The 17,132-nt window shown below is 34.1% G+C and overlaps 1 protein-coding gene across 1 annotated transcript in view; it reads right to left on the bottom strand.

Annotated features, from left to right (window-relative positions):
• Positions 1–13,078: 13,078 nt before the first annotated feature.
• Gucy1b1 (guanylate cyclase 1 soluble subunit beta 1) overlaps positions 13,079–17,132 on the bottom strand; it is a 42,078-nt gene continuing 38,024 nt past the window's right edge. The window contains exons 11-14 of the mRNA XM_027926652.3: positions 16,568–16,708; positions 15,863–16,017; positions 15,392–15,518; positions 13,079–14,294 (exon numbers count right to left, since the gene is read on the bottom strand). Coding sequence (XP_027782453.2) covers positions 14,271–14,294; positions 15,392–15,518; positions 15,863–16,017; positions 16,568–16,708 — 447 coding nt within the window. The 3' untranslated portion in view covers positions 13,079–14,270. The remainder of the gene's footprint in view (positions 14,295–15,391; positions 15,519–15,862; positions 16,018–16,567; positions 16,709–17,132) is intronic.

Here is a 17,132-nt window from a genome sequence, read left to right on the forward strand (position 1 = left end):
ATAATTCCTCAGAATTTTAAATACATAAATGTTACCATTTAAATATTGGTGAAAGAATCCAGGGAGTTTGTATTTTGAAAGGCAAGATTAAAGTTCTCTTACCTACAGAAAAAAATGGAAGAGATTTATGAAGATTTTAAAATATCATATGTACAAAAGACCTTAGGTTTACAAGATTATCAGCAGTAAGTCCCAGTGATATACCCTGAAACAAACATCATTAGATATCATAACAAAGATAGAGCCCCTTATGCAACACACCTCATAAGAAAAGACGGGTCATATCATAACCTGAATCTGTGAATGACCTGCTGGGCGGCTGCTATGTATATGAATATTAACCTGTAAAAACCAAAAAGACTTGAGTCAACTAACAGAAAGAAAATGTCTGACAGAAAAGCAAGAAAAGTAATAAACTGGAATAAGAAATAGCAAAAACAAGTGGAATTTTTGAGACAGTTGAAAAGGAATGGTATACAGACAGAAAACTGAAAAGATGGTTACAACAGACCCAGTGATGCTTCATTGTCACAATTTGTTTTTCTTGTTATTTGGGGTTTTGCAAGAAAGGAAGAAATCCCATCTGAACTTGGACAATTATTTAGTCTAAAGGGACACATCACATTCATCAATTTACCCCCCATGGATGAATTTAAATATGGTGGTACCAAAGTATAACAGAGAGAAAGGCTTTAGAAGCTGGAGCTATATATGACATGAGCCTAAGTGGACCCAGGACCCCCCCCCCCCCCCAGGAACAGCTTCTCATGTGCTGGAATAACTCTGGGTGATTGTGAAGGTCCTCATTTGAGGCAATCAATTAAAATTGAGTGAAAATTGAAATCGCTCCAATTGAGACTTCAAGCCCAATATGGCAAAGCCCTTACTGGCTTTGCTTGTGCACTGGAAAGCATTGGAGCTAACAAGCAATTGCAGCTTGAACAGGAAGAAAGCAAAAGATACCTTGTGGTGTACTCAACTGTACTCAAGCCCATACATGAAATGTATTCATTATACAAATAGAAGGATTTGCCATTCCTGGCTTATAGTCTTAGGTCAAATTCACTTTTCACTCAGTTTTAATTGGTCACATTAAACAAGGATCTTCACAAATTCCTGCAATAATTCCACCACATTAGAAACTATTACTGGAAGTTGTGAGATTGCTAAAGTCTTTGGTGTAAATTCTTCATTGTTGTGAAGTGTGTATCTCATCTCTAATCATGAAATCTTCCCCTTTCTCCTGGATATTTTCTCCAGTTTCTCATTTTCTTTTCTGCCCCACTGTCACTATCTAATTCCCACCTGGAATTTGAAGCCAATCCCTTGGAACTCTTCATTACTCCTCAGCAATTTATAGCATGTGTGGAACAAGTTTTTAAAATGTTTCTTGTATGATGACATTTCTCTTATTCCAAATCATTTTTTGGCTTTAAGTTTCTTATCATCTTTTATTAGCTATCTATTTTAGATATTCAGCATCATCTTTTACCACTTTTCCCAACATACTTACTCAGACCAGTTCTTTCTCATAGTTAGTCTCATTTCTCCCCTTTTCAGTTATATCTTTGTCTTTCATGGAGATACCTCCACTTGCCCATTTTGATGCTTCCCTGATACATTTCTCCCATTTTTTTCAATCCCAATTTAATTCCTTTTAGTCTAAACATAATACAGTATTTAATTGATACTAAACATTTTAAAAATTTATTTAAATATTGCAATAAATCAATAGATTCAATTAGCTAATTGAATACATTTTTACTTAGTTATTAACAGAAGATTCAATATATACCAATTATGCTTTCTCTTCTTATTTGTTGATTATTTTTAAAAAATTGAAAATTTAAGAAAATAATAATATAAACAGCCACATACTCACCCTTCAGATTTAACCATTTTATGTTTTGACTTATTTCCTTCTGATTTTTTTATGTATAAAATTATTCTATGCATCTCAATCTGAAATTTCATTGACATACTTTTCAATGTCATGTTTACAGTGTATTCATGCTAACACATAAAAGTATAGTTTACTACATTATTGCACAAAATTGCTTCAATAAATATGCCCCAATAAATAAAATAAATTTGCCTCAATAAAAATTGCCTCAATAAATAAATATTTATTTTTTCATTTTCCCTATTCATCTATATTTATATAGTTTCAAATTTTCATCTCTAGCAAAATTCTGAAATGAAACTGTGTACATTTCTGCTTGGTTATATGCCCAGAAGTCAAAATGCTGACCTTTTTTTTTTTTGTTGTTATATTCACTTTGACTATATATTAGCCAATTATCTCTGACATAGGTGATCCAATTTATGCAACCAATATTGGCATAGAATTCAGATTGATCCATTATCTTATGAGACTTTCAAGGCTTTTTTCCCCCCAGTCTGATTCTGATACATTGGCATTTTTGCTATAAGAATACAGGGGGCATTGTTGAATGGCAGGCAGGATGGAATTTGAAATGTCCTAGACAACAGGTAATTGTGGAAAAGTACTAGAAGCTATAGCTGAAAAATGAGTTGGTATTCAAATAGTTTTGAATTCAGAATTTACGAAAGCTGCCTGAAAGGTTGTGATGCCAAAAGAGTGAACAGAGTAAATGACGGTCCCACTAAAAGCTCCATCCTCTTTAATAGGATGCAAGAATGTACTGTTTGGCTCGTGAGTAGGTACCAGTCAATCTACCTAATATAGATTTTAGCCACATTTTTGGGTTATTTCACTGCAACGTGAGAAAAACAATCAGGGTGAATGTCACACATTCTAGATGGAAAGAGTTTTCCACAGAAGAATTGATTCCAGAAAAGTGTTGGTGAATGGTCTGTGTTTTTAACTATTCTGCAGGGGTTTCTGAAATTAATTATTGTATAATAAATAGAGAAGAAGAAGAAACTATACTCAGAGAAAGAAACGAATATTTTAAAGCATTCAGAAAATTAATAAGTGATATGGGTCAGCAAGGCTGGCTTTGGAAAAGATACCTAATGTGGGGACTGTTGTTTTGTGTTTCTCATCTTAATAAGTCATCCCATTATTTAATTCTGAAAGACTGTTAGAGTTTCACTACTGCCTTGAAGACCTAACTAATGCTAGCGTGTAAGTTACTACCTTTAGACTTAATTAGATGGAAATTTTTCTTCTAAGATTTGGCAGGAATCAATCAATGTCTATCTTCAAAATAATAAGGATGGGGAATGGAAATAACAAAAATCAGATAGAAAGGATTTGTATCTTTAAATATTACTGAATTAATATTTACCATATTATACGAGAGGTACAAGTTGCGGTTCGGGGTAAGTAAGAAAAAAATAATGTACTGCCAAAGATGCTAACTAATTTCCATAATTAATTTAATTACCCTATAACAGTGCCCAGCAAGTTTTATAAAAATCCATTATCATATCATATGTTATATGCCTGTTTTAATTAAATGCCTGTAAAAAGAAGTCTGTAAGTATATAAACTCATGTCAAATTTAAATGATATTTAAAAATTTCATAAGCTAACAAACCATAACATACATTCATTTACATATGGCTTTGTCAATGGCTATTGAGATTTCATTAATAAATTAATGTTTTTCTAAGTCACTAGCAGAGTTTGTCACTTTAATAAAAACAAGTCAAGCTCTTTTTTATGACATCTTGTAGGTGATCAGCTGTGTGATATGACCTGGATATTTCTTTCCCAACTACTGGCTATGAGGTACTTATTGAGTGGATGATCAGCTCAAACTTCATACTTTTTAGAAGCATATGGCCACAGAAGTTGCTGCTGATGCTTTGGATGAAAAATAGAGTGGTTATGTTTTCAAATTCTCTGTGGGAATGACAGACAAGATTTCCCCATGAACAGATTGTCTTGACCTATGATCATGGCTGCCTGCTACTGAGTAAGGGGTATTCCTGTTATGGACCAAGGAGAACTGGAGGGAGAAAATGCAAATCTCTTCAGGGTTGCATTGTGGATGCCAATCTGATGGTTCTCAATATGGTTACTGTGAAAAAAAAGAGGAAAGAATATTTGTAAAGGACACTACTGTGTCTTGTCACCTGGGACCCAAAAGAAAAAGCAGAATCCTCAGACTTTTTAATCTGCCTATATGTTGTCCAAAAACCTTGAAACAAACAAGATAAGAAACCTAGGACCAAAGCATGGAAGATTCAGTGTCTTATTATTTCACAGTGTCTTGCAACACAAACACCAACACATTACTCTGAAGTAATAGTGTAGGAAAAAAGTGCCCAGAACATATTGCCAAGAGTTGTAGGCTGTCCTTTCTGAGAGCTTCTACTCTAAAATCTGAATGCAGTCAAAAAATTAAAAAAAAAAAACATTTTTTAGAGTAAGAAATGTAAAAAATCAAACAACCTTTTAAAAACTTTAAATAAATAAAATAAATAAAAATAAGCCAAAGCCACTTTTAGGCTACATGCTCCTTATTTAGCTGATTCCAAAGAATTCTTGTTTACAAGAATTATATTATTCTTTATATTATATTATTCATTATATTATATTATTCATTATATTATTCTTTCTCCTGAATTATAGTTTCTCCTGAAGTAGTGCCCTCACATAGAAAAATATTTTTAAAAGAAGAATAAAAAAGAAAAGAAAACCAACACATGATTAAGTTCCAGAATATTTATTGCAAACACAAAATGTTCAAAGAGGTGAACAATTCCAGTTCTTGAAGTACTTGAAAGAGAGTTAAATCCTAAAGATCAGTTTTCCAAAGGTAGATAAACATTAGAGAGAGGCCTACAAGAAGCTTGATAACAAATGTTAGTAGCTGCACAGATGTGTATTTTTATATTGTATATTTGTGTAGTGTGCTTGCAAAACAGCAAGGAGATTAGCTTTGAGGGAGTAGAAGGGAAATTATTAAATTGAGGACTTGGAAATCCTTTTGGAGTAAAAGAGAATGATGGTAATCCTCGAATCATTATGTGTGATCGTCACATTGCAGCAAAGTAAAAAAAAAAAAGCTTGATAGTTTATTGAATGGGGTACTTAGACTGTGGGTGATGCCAAAAAGGAAAAATAGGCAATATTTTATATCCAAGCATTGTCAAAGAATATGGGAATATGAGAATCCTCATGCATTGGTGAAAGTAATGTCCACAAATACAGCCTCTGGTAGTCAATATACCAGTACTTACGCAAACTAAATATAGGAGCCAGCAGTATTACCCTTGGAGAACACACACACACACACACACACACACACACACACACACACACGACCCTGGAACTTGGTGAAAAGAGACACTAGAGAGATTGAAATGAGGACTCATTTGGCAGGCACTATACTGCTTGTGATTGAGGATAGCCATGTTATAAACTTAAGAATAATAATAGCTTTTTGTCTTTTTTGTATTTTGTATATTTAATATCTCTGACTCTTCTGACAACATCCTTCAGGTCTTCCATGACTCTGTTAAAAAACTACAATTTGGTATGGGTTATAGATGTGCACATGTGTGCTGGGGGAAGGATGTTCAAATAAATAATCTGTAGTCAGCACAAGAAATTGACCACTAATTGGAAAACACAGATGCTTTACATATTATATAAATAATTTATTTTTCTCCTTCAACTGGTTCTACAGTATCTGGGAAGGACCTCTGACGATCCTAAACTCCTTCTGTGTGGCAAGGCTCTGTGTTAGGTGCATGGGCCATGGAGTGGATGTGCAGTCCAGACCCACCTTCTTATAGGGTCTATTGGACAAGAAGATAAGAACATCAAAATGATATAAAGAATATATAATATACCAAAATACACTCTACTGTCATTATATGTAAAAAGAACAAATAAAAAATATACAGAGAGAAGAATAGCAATGGTATTATACCCAGGTATTCTAGGGACACAGACCAAAATCAGAGTGGGAAATGATGAAATTTTCATGTGTAATTTCTGGGACATCTTGTTAGAAGAAAGAAAACCCAATCCAAACTAAAAAACAAAAATGCTTCTTTGGTCAGAAATCTCTACAGTAAGACTTGAATGCTAGTCAATGGTGGCAAAGTACAGAAGAGCAAAGATGACCATCTTCATGGAAGATTCCCTCCACACTCTTAGCAGAAGTTTCACTGAATGGTACAGTAAATGCTATTCTTTCTCTACTTCTATAGTCCATCAGGGTTCACAGTTGAGTTGTGAACATCAGGATCAGTTGGGTTTTCACGCCGAAGAATACAAGCCTTTTATACTTATAGGGGCCAGTTAGTGTTGAGATGTCTTTCCTATGGCACATCATTTGGATTGTTCTGATCTAGCCCTTATGATTGCTGTCATGTGACACACATCTAGTTTCATCCTGTTCTTCTCTAATTCAGCTTTGATTCCTGCCTTTGCCCTGAGCCTCTAAATCTTGTTCTTCAATGCTAGTCCTAAGATGCAGGATAAAGCCACCTGCTATATCTTCTCCGAACTCTTTGCTCACCTGTTTGACTAGAACTTCTGCACCTGAAACATAATCATCTTATATAAAGACACCCACCAGGCATTTACTACTGTTTGCTTGTTTCAGATTCAAGAAGCGTTGACACATGGTTGGAATCCAAGCTCTAGTATCCAGTTGCCAGATACTGACTGGATCAGTTACTGATTCTGTTTGACTTTGCAAATTACCCCAAGTTCATACACTCCAGTAATATGAAGACGATAATGATAATTTCTATGCAATGAATTGCTACAAGGATTAAACACATGCAAAATATGCAAAACTGCATTTGGCACATAGTGACTATAGCTTTGTTTCCTGATCATCAATTTTGCTGCTGATCTAGAATTTCCTAAGAGCTTAAAGGGCAAGAGGGATTCTGTCCCCATTTATTGCAACTCACTCATGCCTATTAATTTTGATTATATGTTACAATACAGTCTAATATTTAAGGATACGTATATTTTTAAAAAGGAGCTCTGTGACTTTTATTATAGTGTTAACATTATTTTTTATAAATTCTTTTTAAAAGGACTTTAAATGTCAAGAAATACAATGAACAGTATTCCATGAATTTTGAATCTCAAGCATTCATGAATCAGGAACAAATATTGGTTAAGGGTCCCAACAGGCATGTGGTCCCTGAGGTAGGGGCACTTGCTCCCTCTGAGATTTCTATAACTTTGGAATATTTTGTTGAGTGCAAATCAAGAAGTGTGTAAATGTTCTAATATTCACCTTTTGTATAATGCTCTCTCAGCTAACACTTGGGTAATATTCCTCCTGTCAAGTGCAGAAAGAGCAGGTTGGGTTGACAGGGAAAGGACAACCTTTAACAGGAATACAAATGAAAAGAAGAAATATAATGTGGGTGGTAATTGAATGATGAACTAGATCTTTATAAAGAGCCTTCACTTTGTCAAAAGATAATAGGTGTCGTTTAGTGCTTTGTAATTGCTTCTCATTAAAAAATTGCAAAAGAATTGTCAAGTGAAAATGTAAGATCTTTTATTATCTCAAAATATTAAGTTGCTAAAGTTAGAAACCCATAAATTTCTTTTTCTTAAATATTTTCCTAAAATCTCCCCTATATAACCATTTTTAAAATATTCTTCTTATCACCATTTATATTACGTTGAGGTATATGGAGTTGAAATATTCAAAGTAAATGTTCAATTTGGAGCTACATATTATAAATCAAAATAAAAAGTGCAAATATGTGTACATATTTTTTCTTTATGTAATAATCATTTTCCCTTTCAATTACTCAGGTAATTTTCTCCTTTTGTTTTCATAAATAACAAAATTGACTCAATTTGTTGGCATGAGGAAATATATATGTAAGATATCTTTGTTTCTTATGGAAGATCTGAACAGTTGTCTGTATTACATCTAGTCCAATATGATGACACCTAGTTTCGTGTGACCAGTAGGCATGTGGAATGTAATTGGTCTGAATTTATATATGCTGAAAATGTAAAATACACAATGCATTTTAAAAACTTACAACAAAATAAAGAATTTAAAATACCTGGTTACTAATTTGAAATTTGTTGCATGCTGAAATGATATTTTGTTTATATTGTGCTAAATAAAATATGTTATTAAAATAAATTTCTTTTCTTCCTTTCTGTTTTTTGAAGTGTGGCTACTAGAGATTTTTAAATTTAAAAACTCACCATGTCATAGGTGACTCTTTGTACCTTACCTTTTATTTATATTAGACTATTTGGATAGAAACTACCCTTATAATTTTCTAGACAGACTTAAAAATTATTGTGATTTGAAAAAAAATTATACTAGTGTATCAAGGAATGATATACACCCTGTTATTTAATATCATATCTCATATCTACAGTGGAAGACATAAAATAATTAAACAGTTATTATCCAAGAACATCACTGTACATGCAAATTGTTACTGTCTAAAAAATTTTAAATGCCATACACCTGAGTTCCAAATTTCTACCTGCCTCTAGCACCCTAAGCTAATGACTTCCTTTGATAGGTTATTAGGCTTTCTTGTCAGATCCTGAACCCAATTCTTCATATTCCCTAATACTTGTTTTCTTCAGGTCTTATTCTCACCTTCTCTCAGATTCCAGGGCATAAACATCTCATGGGCCCCAAGTCCCATGTCCATGTAATGAATTTTGCATAAAAATAAAGGAACTCTCTTCAGCTGTGTTATTTGTGCTAATACATTCAAACTTAGATGTACAATGTTAGGTGTGTTGTTGTCCAAAACTTTATGATTACATTTTCTTTATGGCTATATGTGAATTCTATTAAAGTGTATTCATGTGATGAAGAAAGGAACAAAAGGAACAGTATTTATGCATCTTTATCAGGGATGTGTTTTGTGAGTTAATACTAGACTTTCATAAGACTCTTTTCCCCAAAGACTCAAAATTGTTTGGTAGACAACTTCAGTCATCACTCTCCAAAATAGGCAATCTATTTCATTAATCATAGTAGTGATGATGCCCAACCTTTATACCCAATTTTTAAGAGGTAGTTTCCAATTCAGAAGGATGACTAAAATTTGATTACTTGAGCTCTGTCTGGGATATAGACTGTACCAGATACACCATATGGACTGGAAAAGAATGATTGAATAAAAGGACATTTTACCTTTCTATATAATAAAAAAACATAAACCTTCATTAAAGAATTTGAACTTAGGTAACATAATTAGGTCAATATCATAGGATACACTTTTAGCAAAAACACCTATATTAATACTCATACACTAATCTAGTCATTCTGACTTTAGCTTGAATACAAAGTCCTCACCAGATTTGTTTATTTTGTTTATTTCTTAGAAGCTGGCTTTCAAACCCTTCAGTAGATCTACTGGATATTTCAAGACTGCTAAAATTAGTATAGTCAAAACTTAAGATTTTATTATGAAAGGGTCAGATCAAAGTCATAGTGCACCAAAGTCAAGGTGCACTGTCATTTTTACTGCCTACCCTCAACCCCTACATACAAAAAATGAATTTTGGAGCAGGAATTAACTCTACATACTATCTGGACTGGAAATATTTTTACAGATTAGGAAACTGAGTGATAAGGAGTTAAAAGACTCAGGGCTGGCCTTGCCACATTGAATTCAGGGTCTTGCATCCTGTCCATTGTTTTGTTTTGTTTATCTTACTACATTTCTTCTCTTCAATATAGTAGAAGTAGTAAGAACTAGAAATGCAATTTTTATAATGTAAAATAGGAGAGTTTTTAAATTTTATTCTTGTAAATCAGCAGTAAATTTTTATTGGTGTCTGATAGCAGATATGAGCTATCAGCAACTTAGTTTGCTTATAATAATACTGTACAGATCTACTACTTCTGTTATAGGTTACTTGTTCTAGAAAATTTATACAACTTCCTTCAGAATTAGCTATAACTATTTGATTGCAGTTTCTGAACAAGTTGTGTGAATGGATTTGATGTAACACAAATGGACATAAGGGGTGGAAATAATTATTTTTGAACCCATTAGGGAGTTAGGAGTGAATTCAAGTCTGCACACAGAAAGTGACAGTTAATTGACAGTTAAGATGGTGAACTTTCCTATCACAAAAATCTGTTCTTTCTGAACTTTGATTCCAAATAGCATTATCTGCTGCCCTCTGGTGGTCCTATGAACCATTGTCTGGGACTACAGAAAAAGTAATTATCACCTCTTCGGTAACAAAGAAAATATGAACGTGACATTTCATAAATCAGTAATATATTTCTTAAAAATGAAGCAAATGCTTAGTTCTTAAATTTTATATATATATATATATATATATATATATATATATATATATATACATATACATATTTAATACACATATCTATGTGTATTAAGTATACTATATATGTGTGTGTGCATTCAATTATGAAAGCATAGAAATACACACATTTAAAAAATTTTTTTTAGTTGTAGATGGACACAATACCTTTATTTATTTATTTTTATCTGGTGCTAAGTATCAAAGCCAGTGCTTCACACAAGCTAGGCAAGTGCTTTACCCCTGAGCCACAACCCTAACCCCCCCCCCCGCACCCCCCCATATCTTTTTAATTCAAACCAATAAACTTCTGTCTTTCATCACATTTGATTTTAGTTTTGGGCAGAGTTTCACTGGGTTTGTTTCAGGATTCAGCAAACTTAAAAACATATTCTCTGTTTTTTCTCATTGACCTTCTTGTTTTCTCATGACACGTGCTGTCCCTGATTTAGCTTTAACAATATCTTTTCTCAATGATTTGTAAATTTACATTTCTTCTAATAACTCCCAAAATGGTAAGCCAAAGTTCTAACTCTTCTGATTTCTCTACATGTTAATTAGACCTAACAGGAAACCTGGTGAGTGTTTACTGTAATTCCTGTTTTAACAATGAGAATCATTTTGAAGAAAAGATCTGAGACTTTAGGAGAGGTTATAGGGCTGGTAACTGGCTGTCTTGAAATTTGAGTTGGTGCAATTGGAACAGAATATGCTCTTTTCTCTACACACATTAATGCCACCTACAGAGAATAGCCATTTCTCTCTTAAACATATTCACAAGAACTTCAAACCCATGTAATAATATTCTATCCCATAAGCTCATTTCCCCATCTTTATTCTCCGTCCTGTTTAATGGCACCATCATTTACTTACTAATCAAGCCAGCAGTCCTCTACTTGATTCTTACCTTCCCCTCTTCCCCAGTAACCCATAGGTATTATGCCCTTTTAATTTTGAGCCTTGATCACTCCTCAGTTAGCTTCCTCCCCTGCTGTCACCTTAAAGTAGGCCCATACACAAAGTACAAACAGCACCATAAATACACACTTGCTCCTTCCTATTAAACCCTACACCAATGACAGCATGATTCTTTGCATACACTAATAAAATAATGGAATTTTAAAGTCTCCTCTTGTTTCCAATATCACTTGTTATTCCTTGTCCCCTTCAAATCTACTATTTAGTTCCACTGCTCAGAATAATCCCTCCATCCCTTCACTCAACAAAAGTTTGTCAAGTGCTATTTTTGTGAAAGATTCAAGGGATATTAGGGAAAGAGCCTTAAGAAACTTACAGCCTAATAAAAAAACAGATGATGTGTTAACCATTCTAGGTATTGCAGGACAACAAGGTACACAGAATCTACACTTGCTTTAGAGAGTTTGGAAAATCTCCAATGAAACGTTAAGGAGCTAAGTGCTTAAAGAGAAATAAGAGTTTGCCATCAGAGTATGGACATAGCATTTCCAAACAGAACAAATCATGCTTGCAAAGGTAGCAGTGATCAGAACAGGCTGTTAAAGGTGATGATTCTTGTATCTTTACTAAGTGGAACAGCAATGAATAATAATCATATGACTTTAGGTAGCAGAACAATTTGGATTTGTGAAAGATTACTTTCTCAGCAATTTGGGAGTGTGGAGTGGAGAAGGTAAAAACAGGAAATAGAGAGTTTATAAGGAAGATCTGGCAATTGTTCAGGAGATGATGAGTGCCTGAACTAGGAGACTGTAGGCATAATAAGCAGATGTTAAGACACTTCCAAGAGGCCAAAATTGCAGTGTTACTTCCTCAAAGGTAGCAATGATTTACTCATCAATACACTCTGTTGATCATACTTGAGATAATTAATAAAGGAAAAAAATATTTTGGATTATGGTTTCAGGGGTTTCAGTTTGTGATCTCTTGTCCCTTTTACTTTGGGCCTATAAGAGCACATATATCATGGCAGGAGCACATAGCACAGAAGATCTGTTCACCTCATGTCATTCAGAACACAAAACAGAGTACAAGGAAGGGGCTGGGGCCCTAATATCCTCTTCAAAAAAAAAACTTCCTCCCACCAGGCTCCACCTCCTAATGGTTCCAGGCCTTCAGATGGCACCAAGCTGAGAGTGTAATACATGAGCTTTTAGGAGACACTCCAGATCCATACTATGGCATGACCTAACTGCCACAATGCCAGCCTCAAGTAAATGCTCAATAAATACACATTGGATTCTGGGAAGACAGAAGTATCACTGGAGTTGTTTTAATCCTCCTTAATCTCTCTTCCAAACAGACATAATGTGCATTTTCATCTCACCCATCTTCTCTCAAGTTATTCATTCCCTAAGTATTCATTCTTTACCTTGAAGACATTTCATGATTATGAATATTAAATATCTTAATTATTTGTACACATCTGTTACCCTTAAAAGTTTGTGAGCTCTTTAAGTACGCTGATGCCATTTCATATTTATGTGTGTTTGGCTTCTGTGACTAGCCTTTTTCTTTTTTTCCTGTCACTTTGTTGATACTAAAGAAAAATAGCATTTAAGGCTATTTCTTCCCAAGATGAGCCATTAAAAATTTATGTGTACAATGAACCAAAATGCATTCTGCTGTCATATATACTTAATTAGAATTAATTAATTAATTAAAGAATTTCATAACTGAAAATGTACCCTGTGTTCAGAGTATGCACCTACCTAGCAGCAAAAAAATTAAAGTTATGACAATAGTAAATATAAATTAAACTTTAAAATAAATAAGGTTATAAAATAACTCCAAAAATAACACAAATAATGCACATGATGACATTGATATCATCCAACTGAAATAAAAACAGTCTAGAGAGAAGTGGAAAAAATAATTTATTGCAGATCTTTTACACAATAACATTGAACATTTATACATATATTGAGTGTGCTGATTTGAAAGACTAAAGTTAAAGATATTTTTACACAAAAGTAGTTGCACTGTATTTTATAAAGATAGATATTAATAAATTAGCAGACACATTTTAAGAGTAACAGGCCAGTTATTCCAACAGGAATGCATTCTAGGTTGAAATCAGACTAACAATTCTGAACATAGTGCCCTGGATAAAATCACATCCTTCTGAGTAAAAAACAACAAAAAAAGCAAGCTCATTTCTGGAAGTGAAAGGTTAAGAACAGCTCTATAGCAGTACCCATCAGTGTATTTCCAGCTTTATTCCTAGACATAGCTAGAGTCCCTGACCTGTAGCCCAAGCCAATGTGACATCTCGATGTGAAAAAACAGCTTTTTATAACAGCTGCAAGTGGATAATGTGATTTTATATAAGGGATACAAGAGAAATGGGAGCACTTTAGAAGAATTATGATTGCCATGTGATCTGAATGGCCAACCAAACACTTTAATAGCAGAAATGTATATTTTGTATTTCCAAAAGGAAATTATCATACTTCAAAATAGTCACTCTTAGCGTGGTATATTCATTATTACTTTGGAAGTCTGAAAAATAAATCACATTTTTTCCTAAAACCTAGAATTCAGTCCTTTAGAAAATGATTTCTATAATGACATACACTGACATGATATAAACTTTGTTCTATGTTATAGTCATTAAAATATACATATAGATGTGGAGTATTGAACAGATTTGGTAAATAATTTTATATATATATATATATATATATATATATCTCCAAATACTGCTCTGTTTCATTTAATTAAATTCAATAACTATTTATTAGGTGCCTACTACTTGCAGATCACCAGTAGGTAATGCTCACAGTAGATTTTGAGACACATGAAGCTCACATCATCCACATCAAAAGCCAAACTTTAGACAGTATACTAAAACCTTAAAAATAATCAAAAGCAGAGCTAAAGTTGAATAACAGAGCGAGATATATCTAGGAGAAGTGCTTGGGATAATCAGATAAGACAGTGACATCTGTGTCCGTCCATAGGGAAGCATGGCTCCTTTGCTTGGCACATATTAGGAGACAATGGGAACTTGATCTGCAGTTCTTTTCATCTCCCAATCTGAGATTCAGTTATCATCCTGATTAGTTTCCTTTAAAAAGTGAAAGAAATGCAGAATTAATTTGTAGTGATAATAAATCTTGCAGCATCCCTCTAAATACATTTTTGTGTCTCTGGCAGTATGCTTTGCATTCATATCTACAGTGTCTATAAACCATTTACAATACAATTCAGAGAAAAATTATTCTTAGGGTCACCCAGCTAAGAAGACTAACACTTGAGATATAGTTTATTTTTGAGAAAAAAATAAAAAGGTTCATTATCATGCCAACCTCATAGGCAAATTATTTAAAAGTAAAAACAGCTAAAAAATAAATGTTTAAACACTTGGCATTCCATTCTCTTTGAGACTTGCTATACTCTAAAAGTCAGTTTACATACACAGAAATAAATATGATTAAGTAGTTTCACCTGCTCTGAATAACCAATAACGTAACAGGGGAACAGAATGTCACACTTGCTTCTGAGGCTCTACCTCGTGAGGTGGAAGAGGCTAGATGTGCCCCTGGGATGAACTAGGCCACTGCAAGGGGCATGATTCCACCTTGGGTGTGCTCAAGTCCAAGGGCTCTGGATAGAGTACAACCACAGTACTTGCAAACTCCTAAAACTTCCCTACAGAATTATTTAGAGTCTGGCAAAACGTAAGTCATTCATTCCACTGGAAGAAATTCAAAATGGACTTGAACTTCAAAAAATCTCCAAATGCCCCACAGGGAGATACTGTGGACCTTAAGCTTCATGGTTAAGACACCTCCCAGGAACTGCAGCCCTTACTTAGTCCTGGTGGTGATCTTAGAACTAGCCCAGGTCTGAGGGGACCTAGTAGGGAGGGTGTCCCTTCACAGCCCACTCAGTCACATCTGAACTAAATTAGGAAAAGCAAAAAAGGCAGTCCTTCTCAAGCTGGTGCTTTGGTTTTAATTTCATTGGAGAACAACCATAAAGTATCACCTACAAGGTACCAATTGATCTAACTGGCTCATATAATGTTTCAGTTTTTTAACCCTGTCTTACTTAAGAGTTAATTTCTATAAACAAAAATTCTTTTCAAATGAAACACACTTCTAGGGATTATGATTGAACTCCCCATTTTATACTCTGTCTTTAAAATCAGGTTCGTCATACCTCTGTTCCTGTATTTTTTCTGGAGAGGAACCAAACTTGCATTGGTTCTTTTTTGCCCTTCATGGACACTGGGCCTCTGTGCTCCAAATGGAATTGTGGATCTGAGTTTTCTGGAGACATAAGACATCTAAAAGAGAGGGGAGAGAGAGTAAAGAGAGAAGTAGATAAAGATTCTTGGGAGAAGGGGTCATGTACCCCCATTACAAATTAAGACAGCAAAAGTTTCTAAAGTTGTATTTCAAGACACTCCAGGTTTTAGTAATAATGATCATGTCAGGAGTTCCTAAGATGGTGTAGAATCATTTCAAATGGGAACAATGACATAATCTTCTTAAATGAAAAATAATCCCAAATGCAGGGGAAAGAAGTGGAGGTGATAACCACTTGAAGATAAAGAAAAAAAATCACTGAGTTAACACACATGCAAGAAACTCAGTGAAACTCAGTGAATACCAAGGCTTTTCCCCTTACCTGTAAGTATATTCAGAAACATTTATTTTCCCCTTTTCGCCTGTAGTTTCTGTTCTGCTTGTGAGGTTGACCGTGTTTCCAAAGAGACAATATCGGGGCATCCTCTGTCCTATGACACCTGTCACTACTTCTCCAGTGTGTATCCCTATTGTTATCTGCAGAAACCAAAGCTTTGCTTTAATAACTTTGATCAGTAATATATGCATTTTTGCTTATGTTATGTTATGGAATGTAGAATCATCATATAAAATCATAAGAATTCTCTATAAGAATTTCAAGCACATTACAAGCAACTTCAAAAACTGTCACCAAATCTTCTGTCCCAAGAGAAACATTCTGCTCCAAAAGAATCATTTGAAGTCTGAAGATTGCAAAGATGTGAACGCGGCCACTTGCAAGACACACAGTAAAGAGATTTTATGCAATAAAACAGAAGAGATAAGAAGTTTAATCTCATTCTCATGACTTTTCAGTACATGGGACAAATGAGATAATTTCCAATATGAGAGAATGTAATACAATGGTTTTAATAAAAATACTCTGGAATTTATTGTCAAGATGCCCTTCTTTGCACATAGTAATGATCTTCTGCACAAGAATATAAATTCATTTCTCTCAAAGGACTACTACCAATATTACACACACACACACACACACACACACACACTCACTTATTTATAAATGTTTTTTTTTTTTTTTACTAACCTGAACAGATTCACCATCTACTTGAACCTGGCCAGCAATTTCCATCATGTCCAAGGCCAGGTGGCAAATGGATCGTGCATGGTGGATGCAGGGCTCTGGTAAGCCACTCACTGTCATGTACTTATCACCAACGGTCTCCACCTGACACAGCACACATAGTCAGATGTCCACTGGTTAGCATAAAAATGACACTTTCATTTGTTACTATAATAAAAGACAAAAATTTTCCCAGGGTTCTCAATAACTTTAAGCTCTCCTTCCTCTTAACTCTATTAAAATCCTAATAGATTAAATTCCAACAAGAAGAAATCCTGGAATTATTTGAAATTTATGCACTCGGTACTTGGAGTTATTAATGAGCAGAGAAACAATTGGTTTCCTCTAGTAAGCAATTAGTTTCCCACATGAGATCCCCTTCTAATTCAGTAGAATAATGTATTACCTTATTTTTCCCTGAAATGTGAGACATTTTGATGGCATAAGCGCTCCATCTGAAGTTCAGTGATTTATTATGGTCCTTAACCATTTATTCTTATGATATGCTCAACAAGTGCTACATTGTACC

This window comes from Marmota flaviventris, chromosome 7 (genome assembly GCF_047511675.1).
Source record: "Marmota flaviventris isolate mMarFla1 chromosome 7, mMarFla1.hap1, whole genome shotgun sequence".
Taxonomy (NCBI): Eukaryota; Metazoa; Chordata; class Mammalia; order Rodentia; family Sciuridae; genus Marmota; species Marmota flaviventris.